At 44.5% G+C, this 20,772-nt stretch overlaps 1 protein-coding gene across 2 annotated transcripts in view; it reads right to left on the bottom strand.

Annotated features, from left to right (window-relative positions):
• Positions 1-20,772, bottom strand: part of NALCN (sodium leak channel, non-selective) — a 258,521-nt gene that overhangs the window by 26,177 nt on the left and 211,572 nt on the right. For both annotated transcript variants that reach the window (XM_004577371.4, XM_058670621.1), the window contains 11 exons: positions 20,547-20,648; positions 20,058-20,127; positions 16,369-16,460; positions 16,155-16,277; positions 13,539-13,595; positions 13,205-13,325; positions 12,985-13,116; positions 12,271-12,438; positions 10,589-10,693; positions 5,123-5,229; positions 3-123 (listed from right to left, as the gene is read on the bottom strand). In XM_004577371.4, the coding sequence (XP_004577428.2) occupies positions 3-123; positions 5,123-5,229; positions 10,589-10,693; positions 12,271-12,438; positions 12,985-13,116; positions 13,205-13,325; positions 13,539-13,595; positions 16,155-16,277; positions 16,369-16,460; positions 20,058-20,127; positions 20,547-20,648 (1,198 nt within the window). The remainder of the gene's footprint in view (positions 1-2; positions 124-5,122; positions 5,230-10,588; positions 10,694-12,270; positions 12,439-12,984; positions 13,117-13,204; positions 13,326-13,538; positions 13,596-16,154; positions 16,278-16,368; positions 16,461-20,057; positions 20,128-20,546; positions 20,649-20,772) is intronic.

The raw sequence follows: 20,772 nt of genomic DNA, 5'->3' as shown, positions 1-20,772 counted from the left end.
ACCGGCCCTACACGATGAATAATAACATCCCTCACTTCCACCCAGCCTTTCAAGGAGAGGACTTCAAACAAGGCCAGCATAGCATTCCCCACGTTGTCAAAATTAAAGTTCCGAGGGTTCGCCCTGTGATGCAGAAAGGAGAACATTCTGTGAAATGCCCATGAGCCGTACCCAAAGGCCAATAGTGACAGCTCCTTCCGGTCGCAGGTGCAGCGGGGACTTTTCCTGCGGGATGGTGGACACACCAAGCATGCCCTAATGTGGTGCAGTTGATTAAGTGTGCTTTTAGGGAACCACAGAGTGTTCTTTGTTTAATACAAAATGCTAAACAACTCTAGTTCCTGTGTTACAGGCTCTGCCATGATGCACCATGTTCTCATTACGTAGAGGATGGGAAATTGATGTTAGAGGTTTGCACAAGGAACACTGGATTTTGGAAAGAGCTTTAAATTGTACCTTCTGCCTTAGTGTAGAAGATACAAGAGGAGCAGACTTTGGTCACTTCTTTTTATCTGTGTCACTGCTGTGAAGCTGATCATGTAGGTCGGTGGTGCGTGTGGAGGTCGCTGAGATCGCACGGGATGCTTGCTCTCCCAGCTGGGTTTTTTCCCTGTCACTAACTCACAGTGCCCACAGAGCCTTCCTATGGCCACCACTGTGTGGCATGTGCATGTCCCCACAGCTGACTGCTGAAACACTCGGGTGCCACTCCCCCCATGTGTATCTCCCTTTGTGTTTCTGCCAGGGTCAGACATTTTCCCCCCACTTACGGAAGCCTGCCTACTGCCTCCTCTTTGGTTATTACGGGTGTTGGTCAGCATTTGTGCGATCGAGAGAAAAAAACTTTCAGAGTTCCCCCACTTTTTATTCTTCCTTACTCAAGGATATCTTAAGCAATCAGACGATTTCTTCAACTCCGCACTGAAAACTCATGGTCTCTCACTACACTTGCTGAATCTGATGAAGACCTGAGCTCTGGACCACTGGCAGGAGTAGACCCATTGCAGCTGTCTAAACTCCATCATTTAACCCTCATGAAAATGTGCATGATGGGTTGAGAGGAGCAGCTCAATATCTCTCCTCATCGTAAATGCTTTCGAAACTCCAGAGAGCAGCAGGAGATGTACAGTTATGGCTTTTAAAAATACTAAATAGATACGGATCTGGTAAGAGAAAAAACACAAAACTAAAACTCCCAAGGGTTTATGGCCAATAACCCCACTCGAAGCTCATATTTTGAAGTTCTGATATATATTTTTAAATGAAGGTCCAAATATATATCCTTTTAGATTTTGCCAACTTGTCTCTTGGGAACATTTCAGCTAAGCCTCATATATTTTACTGTAGACAGAAATCTCAAGATTCTGCGGATACCACAGCTTGCTTGAATCAGGATTTCTTTAAGCCAAGTGAAGCAGATTTCATACCCGATGCTGGACATCCTTACTCATCCACTTCCATTATGTAAAAGTGCCTTGGTAGCTGAATTTGTAGCAACATAAACTGCTTTCATATCCCTGTCTGTTGGAAGCTAGAATGTTTTGAAAATACACTTATAGGCAAAACCCAGTGAAATGAAAAAGCGTTTTTCAGATCTAAAAGGCCGAAAGCACGCTTCACATTTTAAAAAGTGTTCTTCCTGTTTTAATCATATTTGATGTTTATTTATGCTTTGCTCATAGCAGCAAAAGTTTTGAGTCCTTATCTGTAATCACAGATGATGTCAATAAATCCCAAACATAGCTCATTGTTGTCACTTTATACAGTTTACTTCCTTGAATTAGGAGGCAGGTTTATTTGACTACCACCTTTTCTGGTACATATAGGGGCTTATTTGTGTTGTGTCAAATTCTATGAAACTATGTGTCATTTTATTTTTTATATTTCACTAGACTTTAGGCTCCAAGGGGACAGGGGCCAAAGGCTCATCCAAACTGTGTCATAGTGCTAGCATAATTCCTGATGCCTGGCAAACACTCAACATGTTTATTGGGAGAGTAAATATTGGCCTATGTTGAGTCTGTGTCCTGCAGGCCAATTTCCTACATCCTAGACGTCTGCTTGAAATACAAGCCCCAATATTTATAAGATATGATATGTTTAATCATGTTACAGAGGGTTGTTTACCTCATCAAGTCTGAGTGATTCAGAAGGAAATGAATGAATATAGAAACTAGATCATCTCTTGAATTAGACAGTGTATATTTATTTTCTAATTATAATCACCAAAGCTTTCCTCTGGCATATTCCCACCAGATATAAGCTGCTTGTAGTTGTTTTCTTAATCAAAATTCAACCCATATAAGATTAAAGTTATTTTGTGTCATTAGCTTATTAAAGAAGGAAAATGCAAAAATGTCCATTGTTACCATGGACATTTTTTAGACTGAACATTTTTATTTCACTACAACTAATCTGAGGTACAGTGTCCTGGGAGAAACTGATGATGGTCACGAATTCCTGTCTGTTCACTTATGTTTTTTAAAATGTTGCTGACCTTGAAATCCCTCATGATAACTTCCATAAAATAACACATTTAAATTAGCTTTGATTTTGAGAGTGGCATTTCTCGGGCTTCAGTATAACTGGGGCCAGGCTCTCTTCCATGGGCGTTGCCTTCCAGAGTGCTCCTGGCTCCTTCCCGGCATCATAGGGGTGGTCCCAGGCTCCAACTCAAGGCCAGACTCAGGGAACAAGCCGGCTCCACTTTGCAGCACACCTTCGGTTGTCTACCCTGACAAGAGTGCTCCTCAGCCCCTCAGGCCCGGTCTGTGGCCCGTGAGGTTGGGACTCAGAGGGAAAAGGGCCAGCCTGGCTCTTCCTCTTCCCCTTCCTCCTCTGCAAACCATGATTACGTGATAGGGGTGGAGCTAAAGAGATGGAGTTGAAGTTCATGTATCTGACACTGCTGGACTGTGGCCATGGGTACCATTGTCACAGCAGCCATCATGTGCATTTTTGTGTCCCTATGAGATACTCCCTGTATTTACCATGTCTCTAGCTCTGTAATAGCTTTCCCAAGTATGCATGCTAACATGTTGTGCTCTATTCCTGATGATACACCTGTGCAGCCATCTCTGGAAGGAGCCATTTGGCTGGGGGACGTGTTTTCAAATACAACCAACCAGAGTGCACAGCCCCAAATATTTCCACTATGAGGCTTTTACAGGCACGGCCACCCTCCATCTGTCCTGTGCTCTCTATGACTTAGTACCAAACAACTCAGCATGGCTCCTATGCCCTTGAGCCAGTGGGAACTGTTCAAGCTAGGCAGCCCCAAGGCCACCTGCCCTCCTTACGCCCCCACACACTGTGTTTTCCCAGGGAAACCACAATCCAGGCTTCCCCAGCTTCCCCACAGTTCTCTCCCTCTGCTTTGGGACCAATCTTGGTCTTCCTTGTGGGGGTCCTTCATGGTCATTCCCCTCTTGGGAAGAGTGAAGAACAAGCCAGCCTTTGGATCAGCTGTCACCTGAACTCTTGGCATTCCTCCAGTTCAGATTTTCTAGCAATTCAGAACACTGCCCAGCACAGAGTACCCCATTGCAGCACACCTGCAGCAAGCATGCCGTCCCTGAACAATTTTCAGCTCTGCCTCTGGAAACACACACACACTCCTCCTGTGGGGGTGTCCTGTCTGCTGCAGGCAGCCCTTGGTAGCACAGCTCCATTCAAGATACTTCACAGGGGCAGCCCTGGGCAATGGCTACACCACTCTCCAGTGTCACCAGGAGCCCTGTCCTGCAGATGGTCCAGAGCAGTACGGCCTGCTCCTGCCTTGGCAGTAAGAAATCACAAATGCCCGGTGAGGAGGCATCCTTAACCTCTGTACTTGGGCAAGGGGTGGTGCAGGCCACACACTCTCTAGGCCTCCCTTCAGCTACTTCTGGGACACTGTCTTTGAAAGAAGCGTTTTCCCACATAAACCAGAGCGGGGTGGTGGAGGAAGAAACTGCTAGGAAGTCCTGCTGCAATGGGTCTGATTGTTCTCTTTGGAACATAAAGGTGCTCTACTCCTATTGACCTCAGTGTTGAAGTTTTAACCAAAATCTCGCGAAAAACAAAAAAAAACAAAACACCCTACTTGACATTATGCTATAATTACTTAAGGTAAACTGAAGTTTCATCTCATAAAAATAAATATTTGGTTCTTTAATGTTTTACTTTAACATAAGTCAGACTGCTTTTCTAGGTGGTCCTAGGATGATAGTATCTCCATGGGTTCTATTTCTTTCTGTCCATGCTTCGATCACACATCCAAAATTCACCTCACATTCTGGTTCTTAGGCATTCAAACACAGTAATGTCTTGATGCAAAGCATGTGGAATTGCTTATAAAAGGGAACTTGATGTTAGTTAGAGACACGTCAGAGCAAGGCGACAGGGAGTCCTCAGACTCAGGCGGGGGAAATGCTGTTCCCCTGAAAGACACTGGACGTGAGAAGGCTGAGCAGCACCAGTGGGCGGAGCACAGGTGCTGACATCCTGTCATTATTCTGAGCGGGGAAACTTAAAAAGCAGGTAGCAGAAAGGATGAGTGATGGGGATGGAGCACTCAGCTCATCAACAAAGCCAACTGAGCGATGCTGCGCACGGCCATGAACACAAGAGCTGAGCAACAGGGCCCCGGGTACTTCGCCTTGGACGTGAAACGCCAGGAGAGCTCCATTTCAGGAAAACATGAATTTTCAAGGCAGAATTAGACATAATTAACTGCATTCCTGATGATGCCTCCCCAGAGTGTCAATCACGAGTGGGATTCCAAATCAAAACAGCTTTAGGATGTAGGGTTTTGTCCAACCGTTACAAATAAGATCCACACTTCATGATATAAACTCAGAATGAGTTTAATTATAATTAGATAGGAAAATGATTTTTTAAAGAACCTAATTTTTAATGTCACTTGAATTCACATATATACTTCTAAAGTGTTATAAAATATTGAGTTAACATACTTTTGTGTCCCATTGTATTCTAGTTCTTTGCCATATCTTACTTAAAATCATTTCAATCCATCTAGCAAAATTACTTTCAGCTCCCTGCATTGTTATTCTGATTTAAAACCTTACATTGACAGATGTCTCATTTTTCATCTTTTTTTTTTTTTTTTGGATATGCTTACCAGACTCGAGGCACCCAGAAACCAGGTTTTTTCTCTCCAGGTCTTAATTTTAAATTTAAGTTCTTGGAAACACTGACATTTATTCTGAATATGCCATTACAATCTTCCTAAAGTGGAGGGAGGAAAAGAAAATGACTTAGGAAATAGAACAATTAATAAGACTTCTTTCACAGACTAACAAAACCTTTATTGAGCAGCAGGGATGCTGATACCCTCCCAGCAAACAGGAACAAAGACACTGGGCCCCAGCAGGGGAATGCTGTGCTGAATACATTGGCAAGTGGATCAAGAATCTGAACGGCCATTTCTCCAAGGAAGACACACACTTGGGTGATGAGCCCATGACAAGCTGTTCAACAGCATGACCCAACGGAGAATCAGAACCAAAACTCCTGCGCAGTCCCTACTAAGGCCATCGTGCAGAACTCAGAGCAGTTGTCCTCCCACTCCACCACTTTGCCATCACATCCCTGTAGTCAACTGCGATGTGACAATATGAAATGGAAAATCCATTGGGGTGCAAAGTTGTAATTGTTCTAGTTATTGTTTGCTGCTGTCAGTCTTGCACTGGGCTTCATTTACACAGCAAGCCTTGCCATAAGTATATTATATATATGAGAAAACCTTGTTCATAGGGGTTGGTAGGCTGCATGGATTCAGCAATCCCAGGATATATCTCCTATTGTTAAGGCATTACTGTAGTACGGCAGTGTCATCGAGAGGCATGTGGGAACCACCTGGCAGGTGTGTGGGGAAATCAGAATTTTCATACTGCTACCCTCAAAGACTGCTGGCGAGTTTGAAGAGTCCAGCCCCTTTTCAAAACTGTCTGATATTCCCTAATCAACTATATAGTTACCGCATATCCCAGTAATTCTACTTCCAGCTACCTACCCAAAAGAAATGAAAACACATCTGCTCAGAAGGATAATCACAAATATTTACATCTGTATTATTCTTGATAGCCTCTACCTGTCCACTACTGGACAAATGTACAAACCAGATGTGGCATAGTGACTAAATCAAATACAACGCAGCTTAGAAAGGAATGAAGGATGGGCATATGCTACAACATGGATAGTCCTTGAAAACAGCTGACCAATCACAAAACAGCAGATATTATATGGAAGTCCAAGAACTGGAAAATTTATAGAGATTAAAAGGAAGATTGTTATTGTTTAGGACCAGAGGTAGACAGGTGGGTGAGTGGGGTGATAAGCATGTTCTATAAGTGAATGCTTGATAGCTACGAAGCTCAGAATAAGCTACTGTGTGCCTGAAGGGCAGGGATTGTATAGCAGGTAAGTTAGATCTGCACAAAGCTGTCAAAACATTTTCTGTTTCAAAAACAGAACGTTGCTGGGAAGTTTTTGACTTGTTTCCCACACTCCCTTAGGCTACTGTTAGCTTGGCTTCTTTGATTATCCATTTTTTTGAGTCTGATGATCTAATGTAGCTGGATCACCACTGAAATACTTCCACAGAAATTCAACTTTAACCTTAAACATGTGTCTCCCTGGTTTTGCTGCTTCTGGCCATGAGCCAGCAGTTTGTCACTAAATCCAGCATTTGCATCTCTGAGCAGTCTGGCATTTTCCCATCATTCAGGGTTCACATCTCCATTCTCATTCCAACTAGTTCAGTCAACGTCAACATCATCTCTTTTGGGCTTGGCAATACAATTCACCAAAATTGGGCCTGTCAAGGTAGCTTAGCAGCTAAAGTCCTTGCCTTGAATGCTCCGGGATCCCTTTTGGGTACGGATTCTAATCCCAGCAGCCCCACTTCCCATCCAGATCCCTGCTTGTGGCCTAGGAAAGCAGTCAAGGATGGCCCAAAGCCTTGGGACCCTGCACCTGCGTGGGAGACCTGGAAGAAGCTCCTGTCTCCTGGCTTCGGACTGGCTCAGCTTCAGCCTTTGTGGCCACTTGGGGAGTGAATCATCGGACGGAAGATCTTCCTGTCTCTTCTCTTTTCTGTATATCTGAATTTGCAATAAAAGTAAATATTTTTAAAAGATTCACCAAAATTATAAAACTATTTTAATGTAAATAATATATTTTCACTTTAAAGCACAAAGAAATTTACTTACAGTTACCAGAGGCAAATATAGTTAATATTTTCATATATTCTATGTACTCATGAGATCACGTAATCTTTGTCCATCCATAATTCTTTGTCAGTTTATTTGTAATTCCTTTTTTGTAAGTATCAATTTACCTATTGATCTGTGGCATTCTGAAGGCTGTGCTGTGGGGTGTTAGATGGCAGTCCCATGATGCAATTGGCTTACTACCTCTTTAAAAATTGTCTTTCTGAGCCCACATTTGGTGGGGCCAGGCAGCTTAGTCTCCTGGCTAGATGCACAGACGATGGGGTCAGGTTGCCTGGATGTGAATCCCAGTTGCTCCACTTACTAGTTAGGTGACTTGGGTAAGAATGTCCATCTTTTTGCACCTGCTTGTCTCAATTGTGAGCACATGTTAAGCATCAGATTGTTTTTCTGACAAATCTTCAATGGGTTGTCATTTCTCATTAAAAACAAATCCCGACCTCTGGTCTATCATTCCAGACCCCCAGTGCTCACTCCCCACCATGCCCTCAGGCCTTGCTGCTCAGTTCTCATCCACACAGGAGGGAAGTGGAGCTTGACAGGAACAGATGCAGGCTGGGTTAGGAAGGATGCCTCCATAACCTCATTGTGTAGGGCATCTTCTAGACAAAGCAAGCGCTTCAGAGGGGCGACGTAGCTCGAGTAGCCATGACTGCAGCTGCAGCAGGGGGCTCATCTTGTAAGCTGGTGCGCATGCCCCTTTGCTCGCTCTGCCCTGCACCATGACTGTCTGCATGCTCCGCGTCTTTTCCTAAGCTGTTTGCTCACTTCGGAAGGTCCTTTCCTGTGTATCTCCTATCCTAATGTCACTACTCAGACTTCTCAGCACAGCCCCGGCAACTGGAAACGTGAACTCCCACACAAAAACCAGATTGTACATCACCCTCAGACAACCATGAGAGCTCTGGTGACTCATTCTGTCTTCCTCATCTCTGTCCTTATTGACCTCCAGCCATCTGCCATTACGTTTTAATAAAATAAGGAGGAGAAAGAGTGCTAGTGGATAACAAGACAAGAATGCCTTCTCTCCAGGGCACAGCTCAGTGGCGCGGCGCCAGGCTCACAGCGTGTACACAGCACGCGAGCCCAACACTGGCGTGGCTGGTTTCCCCTCGTCCCTGGGTGGTATTCTTTCAGGCAAACGGGCACAACCTCCCAGTCGCAGCTGCTGTCCTCCTCATTCCCACGGTGTGCCCGCTCCTGGCCCCTTGGTTATTGTGATCAGCTGAGTTACAAACTCTCACACCATCGCTCATTCTGTCCTTCTAACAGTTCTGCCTGGGCTGATGCACTCCGTGACAGCCATGCCCCCTCAGGAGCTCCTCAGCAGCCTCCTGCAGGTCCCGCTGCCCCAGAAAGGAAAATAAATGCAGGCCGTCGGTGTGTTTGCTCCTCCACGGGCCATTCTGCATCTCCCACGCGAGTCATCAATCTTGAGCAGGGGCTGGGTCCGAGCACATAATGTAAGATCCTCACGCTCTTCGGCCATTATTCACTGAGTCACCCAGCATTCATAACGGGCTTCATTTTGAAATGTTGTTATTGTCTTGCCGGCTTCTATTTAGTGTGACTCTAAGGCAATTGCTTATGTACGAGCCTGAGGAATCACACATCAGCTCCTGATCCCTCTCCACTCACTGATTTGGATCATCATAATCCTCATACCACGTTCCTTATGATATCTTCTTAAGTTTCTTGGAGTTTCTGGAATGTTTCTTGCTGTCTGGCACTTCCTGACAAACCTCATATTAATATAATTTATACTGAATATATTTTGACTAGACAAATATTATCTGGACTGACAAATAGCTAATATATTTTTTTAAAGATTTATTTATTTTATTGCAAAGTCAGATATACAGAGAGGAGGAGAGACAGAGAGGAAGATCTTCCATCCGATGATTCACTCCCCAAGTGAGCGCAATGGCTGGTGCGCGCCGATCCGAAGCCAGGAACCAGGAACCTCTTCCAGGTCTCCCACGTGGGTGCAGGGTCCCAAAGCTCTGGGCCATCCTCAACTGTTTTCCCAGGCCACAAGCAGGGAGCTGGATGGGAAGTGGAGCTGCCGGGATTAGAACCGGCGCCCATATGGGATCCCGGGGCGTTGAAGGCGAGGACTTTAGCTGCTAGGCCACGCCGCCGGGCCCAAATAGCTAATATTTTTATAAATCTGTATTAGCCATGCTTTCTAGAAACATGCAATAGTTTAGCTCTATTATGTGTTCTGGAGACACACGTTTTAATTAAATTAAGGCATGATTTTAGTAGTGTTGAAGAGAAAATATTTTTGCTATTTTATACAATAGCAGTATTGGATAATTTTTTCAATTAATCTACTTGCAATAGAGAAGAATCTCAACAAAACAGGACCCCGAGTGGCTTAACAGAGAAACTGGCATTTTATTAACCAAACTGTCTGACTTTTTTGCCCAACAGACACCCAAAAGCACACTTTGCAGCCTCCCTCCATCCCAGAATGCAGGCTGACGTGGTGATGTGTGCCTTTTTGAAGCCTGGTCCACTGCCCTGAGATACCTGCCAGCAACGGGGAGAAGATGCTAAACACACACAGGGGTGGGGACACAGGCAGGGTGCACATCTGGAGGAGACCTGTCCAGCCCGTCCAAAGCAATGCACACACGGCAGTGTGCTAGCTACGGAGCAGCTCTATACAGCACTGAGAGAGACGGGCTGCGGTGCAAGTGTTGAAGTTGGGTATCTGTTGGGCTTTCTGTGATTCTCATAGAAAAAGGATCTGGGCAGCCTGGCATGCATACGTGGGCACTGGCCGCTCTGGGGGGAGGAGGTGAGCCCGAAGAAGTAAGGAAAAACAGATGTGGGAGACAGACTTGGCCCCCTTAGTTTTGTTTGTTTGCATGGGCTGCTTGATAATATGAGGCAGGGTCAAGGTGAACATGAACTAAAGGGAAGGTGTCTAACTCTCACGGTCACAAACATCTGGAATCTTGGGTGACCATGCCCAGGCTCTCAACCATCCATAGGCACTTCAATAGGAGAGAAGAGGAGGATCCTAGGAGGTGTGCCACACCCCTACAGCTCCTCAGAGGGGTACCATGCCTCCCAGAGTCCCTCGGAGGTGTATCTCCTCCCACGGCTGCCCGGAGGTATACCACATCCCCACAGCTCCTCCAAGGTGTACTGCAACCCCACAAAACCTTCCTGGCTGGAAAGGGACACTGTGTGTTTTCAGCACAGAGAAGTTCACGGCACGAAAATTCTCGGTCTGGTCAGATGGGGACCTTGAGCAGCAGCGGCTGCCACTGGCCCACGTGCTTACTAACGGATGGGCAACTACTGCCATCTTCATTCTAAACACAGAACGGGATGCTTACCCTTCTGATGATGTTGGGATCATTGCACTTCGCCAGCTTTCCAGCAAAGAGCTGAACTCCAAAGCTTGCGAAAACAAGCATTAATGTCAGCAAAAGAATGGAAACCTGAAAGAAATGGATGAATATTAAATCCCTCATTTCCAACTAAACATCAGCCTTGGTTTACACAGTGATAATAAACCAGGGCTTTCTAGATGATTCTGAACAGAATCTGTGAGGTTTTGAAAATATCCTTTGTATTCTCCATCATAGGTTATTCAGTTAGCTTCTGAAATACCAGAAGGAGGAAATTAACAACATGCTGTGCATTTGTTATTTGTTCGAAATAAAAATGTACAACTTTTCATGTAAGAAAACAGAACAAGGTATTTTTCGTATAGCTTGGGAATATCTGATTTTAAAATCAACACTTACATTTTAGCCCTGGGGAACAAAGGAAAATATTTAGATCATGGAATTTTGCCCATTTGCCCATAATGGATTCATGTCTTTATGAGCAGAGTATACATCACAGCAAGAGAGGCTTTGCTTCCTAGCGTGTTAGCAGAATGTGCTGTGTGTTCACAGAGGATGCAAAGAACTCAGTCCTGAAAAACCAACATGTCAGTCAGCTCGTGCGCCCTCTGCCGGCTGATGACTTTGACTCACAGAGCTAAGGGGCAGGCAGAGCAAACCAACCAACTGCCAGTGCAAGAATCCAAACATGGGATATAGCCATACTAAAATGACACAGAGAAAGGCACAGACTTCTCTTCTAAAACCCATTGGTGATCAAAAGGTTCCTTTGCATTAGCTCTCAGATGAAAGTCTGTTTTCCCTCAAATCCCAGCCGTGTGACAAGTCACACTGTTACAGAAGTATGCAAAAACAGAAAAACAAGGATTTTTAAATGCCCCCTTTAAAAAAACATATTAGTAACAGCATGCCTCTGGTAATATCACAGTGCCTTTAAAATACCCCTGCTTCAAGTGCAACTGCAGCTGCATCTCACCAGGGGTGTTCGTAGAAAGCAAAACACAAAACACGTTATGTAAATTAGCTCATGCTTTTCATGCACAAGAAGAATGCATCAATAATAAAAGGAATGCTTTGATCATTCTTTCGTAAGGCAACGAGACGTGTTCACTCTTATCTTCAGCTCTGTGGTTTAGAAGACCTTAAATCAATGTTTGCCCAACTTAAAAGATCGTAGGTGTAAGCATTCATTACTGTACGGTGAAGTTACCTAAAGTTGTTTTAGATGACTATTCCCAAGATAGAGACAAATGCCATACTGTGTGAATAAAACTGTAAGCCTAAATGCACCAAGTCGCACATTCATGGAGTAAATGATGGTGAGTCTTCATAATTCCCAAATGGGAAGCTAACCCAAAGTAAAAATTAGGTCAAAAAGGCGAGAGAGTCAGCAGAGATCTTTAGAGTGTTCATTCGCTGTATTCCCCATAAGAAAACATGTTCAGGGAATTAAGTTAGCTAGTTATATAAATTTTCATGGCTGGAATTTCTGCGCGTGTGTTGTCTTTTGCTGGTGCATATATAACTCTCTGGTTGTTAACAACGCTTCAGACTTGACCTTGGGAGGCAAAACATGCGTCTTTCATTAGCTCCATTACAGAGAGGGCTAGGGAGAAGGGGAGCTGACAGAGGTGGGCTAGGGAGAAGGCCAAGGGTAACTGACATACCAAAAAAATCTCCTTGAAGCCGCTGAAAAGTTCTCGAACAACTTTCCTCATCTGGGGCACCAGTTTGAATATCCGCAGAGGCCGCAGGCACCGGAGCACCATCAGGAGCTGAGCTCCGGATTCAGCAGGCACATTCTGAGGCATCCAACAGAGGAAGATCAAGCTTACCTGGGGGGAACAAGATCTCTCTGGAGTTTATACAGCTTTCTCCGGACTAGCTATGTTTGCTGAAAGTCACCTGGCCATGACCTCTGGCAGAGATTCCACCTGTTATGTGGGACAACCAACAATTTAGGCACCCAATCTAGACCCAGCGGGAGCTTCAATGAGAAATCATTTTCTGTGGGCAGTAATGAAACAGGGAAGCCCTCCAGGAATCTGTGTCACGCTTGCATTTTGTCACCTCTCTCAAGGCTCTGCCAAGGTCCGCAGCATTGAAATGCCTTCATCAAGATCTCCACTGTTATAAATAATCTGCAATTTGGCACCTGACAGCCAGCACCTTTCTCCTTGCTGTGCCTGTAAGAACTCGGACTTCATCCCTCCTTAGACACAGAGATAGAGCAACATTTGAGTCTGTTCCGTGGCTTTCTGACTTAAAGAACAGCGGAATGGGCACCTTTTAGGTATTTTCTGTGCAGAATCAGGAGAGACAATGTAATCACAATCACTTTTATCTGCTTTTAAAGGATAAGTTTAAAACCAAAGACTTACTAGGTATATAAATATGTCCATCACTCCCCCAAAGTCCCTGATGACAGCAGTTGGAGTGAAAAATAAGCCATCTGCCATAATCTTCAGATTAAGCTCGATGCTCATGAAGATCACAAAGACATACTCAGCAATCTGAAATGGGCCAAAGCACATTGGTCACAATGACTGGAAAAACCGCAGGTCAGTGCTTCATCGGCCAGCTGAGGCTGAGTAGCAGTACCTGCAAGGTGGGAGCATGCATGACTCTTCGAAAGGGGGATTCGAACATCATGGAAATGCAAGAGCAGATAGTGACGACGATCATGACCCAGTCCAGGTAGGTGACCAAGCCCAGCAGATCGCTGCGAAGAGCAAACAACACACGTTCCAGGAAAGTCTGCTGTGACTCTACTACCATGCCTGGCATCGGTTTCTTACACAATCCCAATCATTTACTTCATAGCACGATCCTACTAGAGCAAGGAAATAAAGGGGGGTTTTGATATTTTTATGCAACACAAAATAGTATATGAGGACTTCAGCTGTGCAGGGATAGTTGGGTTTGTAATGCTTACTAAAGCTGATGATACTTTGTATTCTTCACAGCTCCTGTGACAGGGTCCGTTTTAGATCTGTGAGCAGAAAAAGCATATGAAATCTGGAACCTAGCAAGAATGTTAGAACATGACCACAAAGTATAGACAAACATCTCGCATGCCCACAATCCCTTTGATGTCCTATATATATTGACTTTTTGGGATCTATCAACTGTGTATAGTTTTAGAAGACAGAGAACATTAAATAAAAAAAAATTGTAGTTGGTGTTTAGGAAAGTAAAGGTTTCTATTTCTCAAAACATTTGGTTTTGGTTTTATTCAATACTTCCTTACATGGCTATTGCAAAATTTAATTTTGGCTTTTATTTCAAAACATGCATTTGAGGGGCTTGGTGCAGTGGCCTAAAGGCTAAAGTTCTTGCCTTGAATGCACTGGGATCCCACATACGGACTGGTTTGTGTCCTAGCTGCTCCACTTCCCATCCTGCTCCCTGCTTATGGCCTGAGAAAGCAGTCGTGGATGGACCAAAGCTTTAGAACCCTGTATCAGTGTAGGAGACCTGGAAGAATCTCCTGTTACTTGAAGAAATGTTACTTGCGGGAAGTCTGTTCACGGTTGTTGGTGAGCCCCCTGAAAGGCTTGGTGTGTATTTCCAGGTAGAACAAAGTCCTCCCCATCAAAACCAGCTTTAGCTGCACAGCTGACAAAGTCAGACTCCCCCAAACCTCCAAATGAAGTGGGCCATCAGAAGTTTACAGGCAACCAATGGGATAAATCAGCTAGGAAAACCCACTTCAGGAACTGCCCAAGTGTGTCCTGCTGTCTTCTGCCTTGGAAAAACACAGGGAAGTGTTTAGTAATGTCAAGTAGGTGCTTAAAATCGCAAAAGCCTTTCTAGGACAGCAGAAAGTACAGGAGTCTGGTGGTCAGGAGGCAACAGCACAGTGGCTGGGATTCCCAAGCGGACCTCCCTCATGCGCACACCTGAATGTCTTCCTTTTCTGAAGAAGGGATGCGCAAGTGATACGGCACATTCTCCTGAGAGTCCTTCTGTCTCTAACACTTCATGAACCTGGGTCTGAGTTCCCTGGAGTTGCTGTAACAAGGTACCATGACCTGAGTGGCTTAAGCAATGGAAATGTACTTTTTCAGGGTTCCAGATTGTCCAAAGTCAAAGTGTCAGCAGAGTTGGTTCTTTTTGAGAGTTGTGAGGGAAGGATTGATGCCAGTCTTTCCCAGCTGACTCTAACTGGACATCTTGTGTACGGCCCATGGTCTTCCTTCAACCTGTGTGTGTCTGTATTTCCTCCTCTCATGCAGAAAGCAGTAACACCAGATTAGGGCCCATGCTAATACCCTGACTTTACCTTAATCACCTGTTTAAAGTGCCAGTCTCCAAAAATAGTCATATTCTGAGCTGCCAGGAGCTAGGAGTTCAACTTGTGTTTCTTGGGAGGGATTAATTCAGATTGTGATTATCATATGTTATTGACTATCCACAGTGGTGATCATTTCTTTTTTCTTTTTCTTTTTTAAAGATGTATTTATTTTTATTACAAAGTCAGATATACAGAGAGGAGGAGAGACAGAGAGGAAGATCTTCTGTCTGATGATTCACTCCCCAAGTGAGCCGCAATGGCTGGTACTGTGCCAATCCAAAGCCAGGAACCAGGAACCTCCTCTGGGTCTCCCATGTGGGTGCAGGGTCCCAAAGCTTTGGGCCATCCTCGACTGCTTTCCCAGGCCACAAGCAGGGAGCTGGATGGGAAGTGGAGCTGCCGGGATTAGAACCGGTGCCCATATGGGATCCCGGCACGTTCAAGGCAAGGACTTTAGCTGCTAGGCCATGCCACTGGGCCCGAGATCATTTCTTAAAAAAGCAATTTATTTATTTAAAAGTGTTACAGTGGCAGAAGGAGAGACCTCCCATCTTGGGTCAACCTTCAAGTAGTCACAACAGCCAGGGTTGAGCCAAGCTGAAGCCAGGAGCCAAGAGTTTCATCTGAGTCACCCATGTGAGTGTCAGAGGACACAAATATTTGGGCCATCTTCTGCTGCTTTTCTCAGGCCATTAGCAGGGAGCTGGATTGGAAGTGGAGCAGCCTGGACATGAGCTGGCACCCACGTGGGCTGCACGTCTGATAGGAAGCAGCTTTGCCACAACACAGGCCCATCCGTGGAAATGAATTTACCTAATAGATGGCATAGGGGAAGGCCCAACTACATTAAAAAGGTGGAAAGTTTTCACATCTCTCCCAGAATTCTGAATGTTTTAAGGACATTTACTTAAAGTTATTCTTGACCAAAATTCATTTCATCTATTGGTTGATGGTGAAACTTGGGTATTTTGCCCATAGAGAAACTAGAAGTCTGACAGAAGATGTCCACCATTGATAACACTGATCCACATGTTTCAGGTGACCAACACACGGATAACAAAGGTTCAGTGCTTTACTGTATGAGTGTCCTGTGTGCTAGCTGTTTGCCATCTTTGTCCCACCTGGTCAGGCGTAGGGCCGGGCAAGATGGAGCACCGTGGACCCATTAGGAGTACATGTTCCTCCTCCTCCCTGCAATGACCTCCTGCTGTCTGCATCAGCCAGGCCCAGCACCTGGCTGAAAACAGTACTCACGCATTGAAACGAGCCCGCACCACCACGCGGCAGAAGTTTCGGAACCGGTGCTCCCTGCCCACAATGAACAGTGGCTTATCGAAGTATGGGTGGTTCTCCCTCAGTTCCTCCTCTTGCACTTTCCTTGAAGAGGAAGTGACGTGAGAGGAAGGCTAAGGGGGCATCCCCGTCTCCCACAGGCTCCCTAGCCAGGGGACGTGGCGGTGCCCCGTACCTTTTCATTTCTGCTTGCTCCTTCTTTTCCTGTATCATCTTTATCTCACTGTCTTCCCGCTGTGCGTTCCTGTATCTCACTGTATTGGAATGCTACAGAGAAATGAAAAGGAGATGTGTTACGAGTTTTCTTGAAGGCCAGAAACATTATTTTTAAAACACACTGAAATCAATCTTTACTTTCTATGTGCAAGTATGTACAGTCTAAGAGAATCATGTTAACATGTCTTTTCCTCTAAAATGTCAGTATTTAAGTACTTCCAAAGGCACTTCAAAATCCTCATGGGAAAATGGAATTAGAATGAGATTTATTTTGGTGCCAAGATTTGAAAATTCAGATATACACTTTCCATAATATGCAATTTTATGAACTTTTTAAAGACCCACATATGCATGGATTTCAAACTTCTTTTGCACTGAAACTGTTCATTTCATTACATCATACCAGAAAGTTTTTTGAAGTCCCCACACGTGTATTGAACTCATCTTACGTGCCAGGCATTGTTCTTGGGAAGAGGACCAGGGGAACTAAAACAAAGAAAAAAGACAAGAATCCCTGTTCTTGTAGCACTGATGCTCCAGGCTGGGGTGAAGGACGAAAAGTCCGCAGAGGAAGCAAGTGTGTGAGGGTTTGTTTGGGGATTCCAGGGGAAAACAGCACAGCAGGCAAGAGGCACAAGGCCGAGGACCGGGATTGCCAGTGGATAGGTTTGGTGTAGACGTCCATGTGCGGTTTGCTGTCTCAGCCAAGAGTGAAAGCAGGGCAGGACACAGGGCATGAGCAGCTGCAGCCAGAGGGTTAGGCCTGGTGAGCAGACAAGATGGTGGTGTGGGCAAGGCTGGGGGAGCACGCAACTGAGTGAAGAATGCGAGGCCTATGAGTAGCAGGGAGCAGTCCTGCAGGGTTTGCTGTCCTACTGTGGACTCTGTCGGGACGTGGGTGCTCATGTTCATGCAACTTGACAAACTGCACAGAAAGTATTTCTTTGTCTTCTATCATTTGGAGAAATTGAAAAGCTTGAGACATCTCATTTAGATGTCTCCCATGATACAAGACAAGACAAACTGCATGGCTCTCCGCTGAAGTGACCAGAGCCGTGACATTCTGCTAGGGAGAAGAGGGAGGCTGACTTTTCTTCCAGGCCTGTAGGAAGAACAGGAAGAAAACTTTGAAGATGCATGCCCCTGCAGCTGAGGTTATTCAGACCAGCCACTGTTATATATATTCCAACACATAGTTTCAAAGCCACGTTCTAATTTGATTCCTAAGAAGGTTGTACATTTCTACAAATCACATTGAAAGAAAGCATTTTGAATGGAAGGTACATTTGAAGTTTTACCTTGGAAATTTGTACATATAAGCACACAGGTGAAGGTTGTATCCATGTTGACTATATGGCGGCCAAGTGGATGGATTTCCAGATGCTAAATATCCTAGTGGCAACCCAGCTCTGCACTAGTTAGAACAGGTCAAACAGTGATGGTGAAATCAAGCATCTTTTCAACAATGTCTTCTAGTTCTCAATTTTACCTGAGGCACTTAACAGGGACATTGAACTACAAGGGTCTTCAACAAGTTCATGGAAAATGTGTACTATGAGAAAAACCAAAAATGCAGATGTCTCAGATTTTTTGTGTGCCAAAATAAACTTATCTTTTAATTCCATTTTCCACAATTTGAAGTGTCTCCTTGACAGCTGCTGCAGATCGAAAGCAGATGCATTATAGTTAGTGCTCGAGAAACTCTTCCAAATGTATGAGATAAACGAGAAAAGACCACACAGTGCAGTGGCTGTGGCTTGGGCTAACACTCTCTGCTAGCTCTCGCGTCTGCCTTCTCAGTGACAATATCCAGGCTCAATCTGAGGCCTACATTGAATCAAGGCTTCACAAATGATATTTAAAATATGCACTTTGCAACTTTTACAACATAATCATAGCTCACTGTGGCTACTGCTTAGTTTGTCTGTCCCTGGCGTCTCTGGATTTTTCTCATGGCTTGTTCTTTCCTTTTTATCTCTGCATTAATGAAAATGGGCCTTCATCAACTGTCTGTGTTAGCTGGCTTTTTGTTCCCATAAAGAGATACCTGAGAGAAGCAAACTTTATAAAAAAATCATTAATTTTAGTTCATGGTTTGGAGGTTTGTGGTCCAAAATAGGAACCTCCCCTGGTTGGCTGAGTGTCTGGTGAGGGCAGGAAGCAGAGAACTGCCAGGCCCAGCCAGACTTTTATGATAATCAACACTCTGATGAGAACTACCTCCTAATGGTATATCCCTAGTGATGGAAAGACTTCAAACAGGCCCAGTTACACACCATCATGGATGCTGTCTCTACTCCCTTACTACCATTAGCCTTTGGCTTTCAGAATTGAACATCTGCATGTGTTGGAGTACTAATCCTGTCCAAACCATGGCACCATCAGGTCCTAAACCCCTGTCCCCACATCTCTGCCTCTGATGTATTTACACTAGGTTCTTTCACTTGGCAAAGCACTGCTGTCACACCAATACACGGACAGTGGGAAGTAAAAAGAAAGCACTCCTAGAAGTCTCATTTTCTTCGAGAAGGTTCTTGATTTTCTTTGTCTTCAGTGGTCATTCAGTAGCATGTTATTTAATGTCATGTTGTAAATTTTCTACTTTTCTTCCTGGTGTTGATTTTGTTTGATGGCTTTTCATGTAACAGGATGTATAGTAAGTATGTAGTGGAGATTTTCATACATAGATGTGAGGATACAATGCAGTATGCATCTCTACTTCCAAATCAAAGATGGACTCCCAATGAAACTATTAAATATATCCCGACAATAGGATGTTGGACTCACTGCCATTGTCTTTACATACAATATCAGGCTACCCTTCAATAGCAGCATGATGAGCTTATGACTATTTATGAAGAACTATACTATTGTAATAATATGGGGGAAATCAGCGGAGGGGGGATGGGACTCAGGGAAGATGGAGGGCAAATCCCAGAGACTATGAAACTACATCATAAAATAATAAAATAAATAACAGAAGTTCCACTTTCTAGTGACTTGCTCATCATTTGTCTCCTTTCTCAGAATGCAAGCTCCTGGAGGGCCATGAGTTTGTTTTGTTTTCTTGCTACTCCTCACCACTTAGCACATGAGCTAGCAAAAAAGACATGCAGCAAAAATATTTAGTAAATCAGCAAGCAAATACACACATAAAATCAGAGTCTAGAAACAAAAAGTCTTGATAAATCCTGTGTGGCCTTCGGCAGAAAAAATTCTTTCATTTCGTACATAAAATTCATTTCCCAATGTGGAAAGTACTGAAATCATAGGTGCTGGATCTGCAGTATAGAATACCTGGGACTTAGTGAATAGTCAGAGTTAGTGATGCCAATAATCCTTACACATGCTTTAAATTCCTTTTTAAGTTTCAGGCCAATGCAGTTGATGGGTCACTCTGGTGGTGGTGTTTTAATTAAGCCATGTGCTTTGAGTGGGATGGCTGACTTTTCCCGCAGTTAATGGACACTTTCTGGTACTGCCCTGTTGGTTGTCTCCTGAGCTTGCTGGTCCCCTACGGTTTGAAATCTGAAGGAGACACGGAAGCGTGACAGAAAGATCCAGATACTGCTAAGTCTAAGCAGTCACATGAATACATTCTCATAAATAACCACATTTCCCAAATTCAAAGCATTGCTGAGGACTTACGTCTTGAGTCAAAGTTTCAAGAGACTTCCCCCTGCTGATCCTCTGGCTGTTTGATCCATGTCTGAGTGACCTAAGGCAACCACAACTCAAGATCAAGTTTCAACTCTTTGGCAACGACCATGATGTAATGACCACAATATAAATAAAATACAACTGCTTTTTCTGTTACAGTGTCACAGGTGCCTACCATTTCATTTAGAGCCAAAGCTTAGGGTTCATCCAAATGTCTTTCAGCCCCTCCAACAAAATCAGACTTGTTCCTTCTGATTTTAGAAATGGGAATTTGGTCATCACGCAGGGAAAGGTTTTTGAAATTTTAAAAACAAATCTTTGAATCTGATCATGAGTGGCACTGTTGCCACTGTCAGCAGGTGACATCCAGCACACACCTGTCTGCCCAGCAAGGGCTGGAGGCATTGCCCATGGGCAGAGCACTTCCTGTAAAAGCCCCTTTCCGTGTGTCCCTGTAGCCCATCCTGGAGCAGGTACCTGCGCTCCTGGCGGATATGATGCTGCACACTGAGGATTGATCTTTCCTTGGCTGGCTGCCCCTCGAATGATCCACTCAGCATGCGCTGTCGAGTGCAAGCTCTAGAAGAAAAAAGAAACCCAAGATAAATGTTCGATTTGTACACTGGGGATGAATAATACATAACCGCTCATTACTCTTATTATTTTTACAGCAGCCCCAATGATGGGGCCAAATACAGCCAGG

Source organism: Ochotona princeps, chromosome 12, assembly GCF_030435755.1.
Source record: "Ochotona princeps isolate mOchPri1 chromosome 12, mOchPri1.hap1, whole genome shotgun sequence".
Classification (NCBI taxonomy): domain Eukaryota; kingdom Metazoa; phylum Chordata; class Mammalia; order Lagomorpha; family Ochotonidae; genus Ochotona; species Ochotona princeps.
Note: the sequence above shows the minus strand (reverse complement) of the source record. Positions and strands in the feature narration are given on the sequence as shown.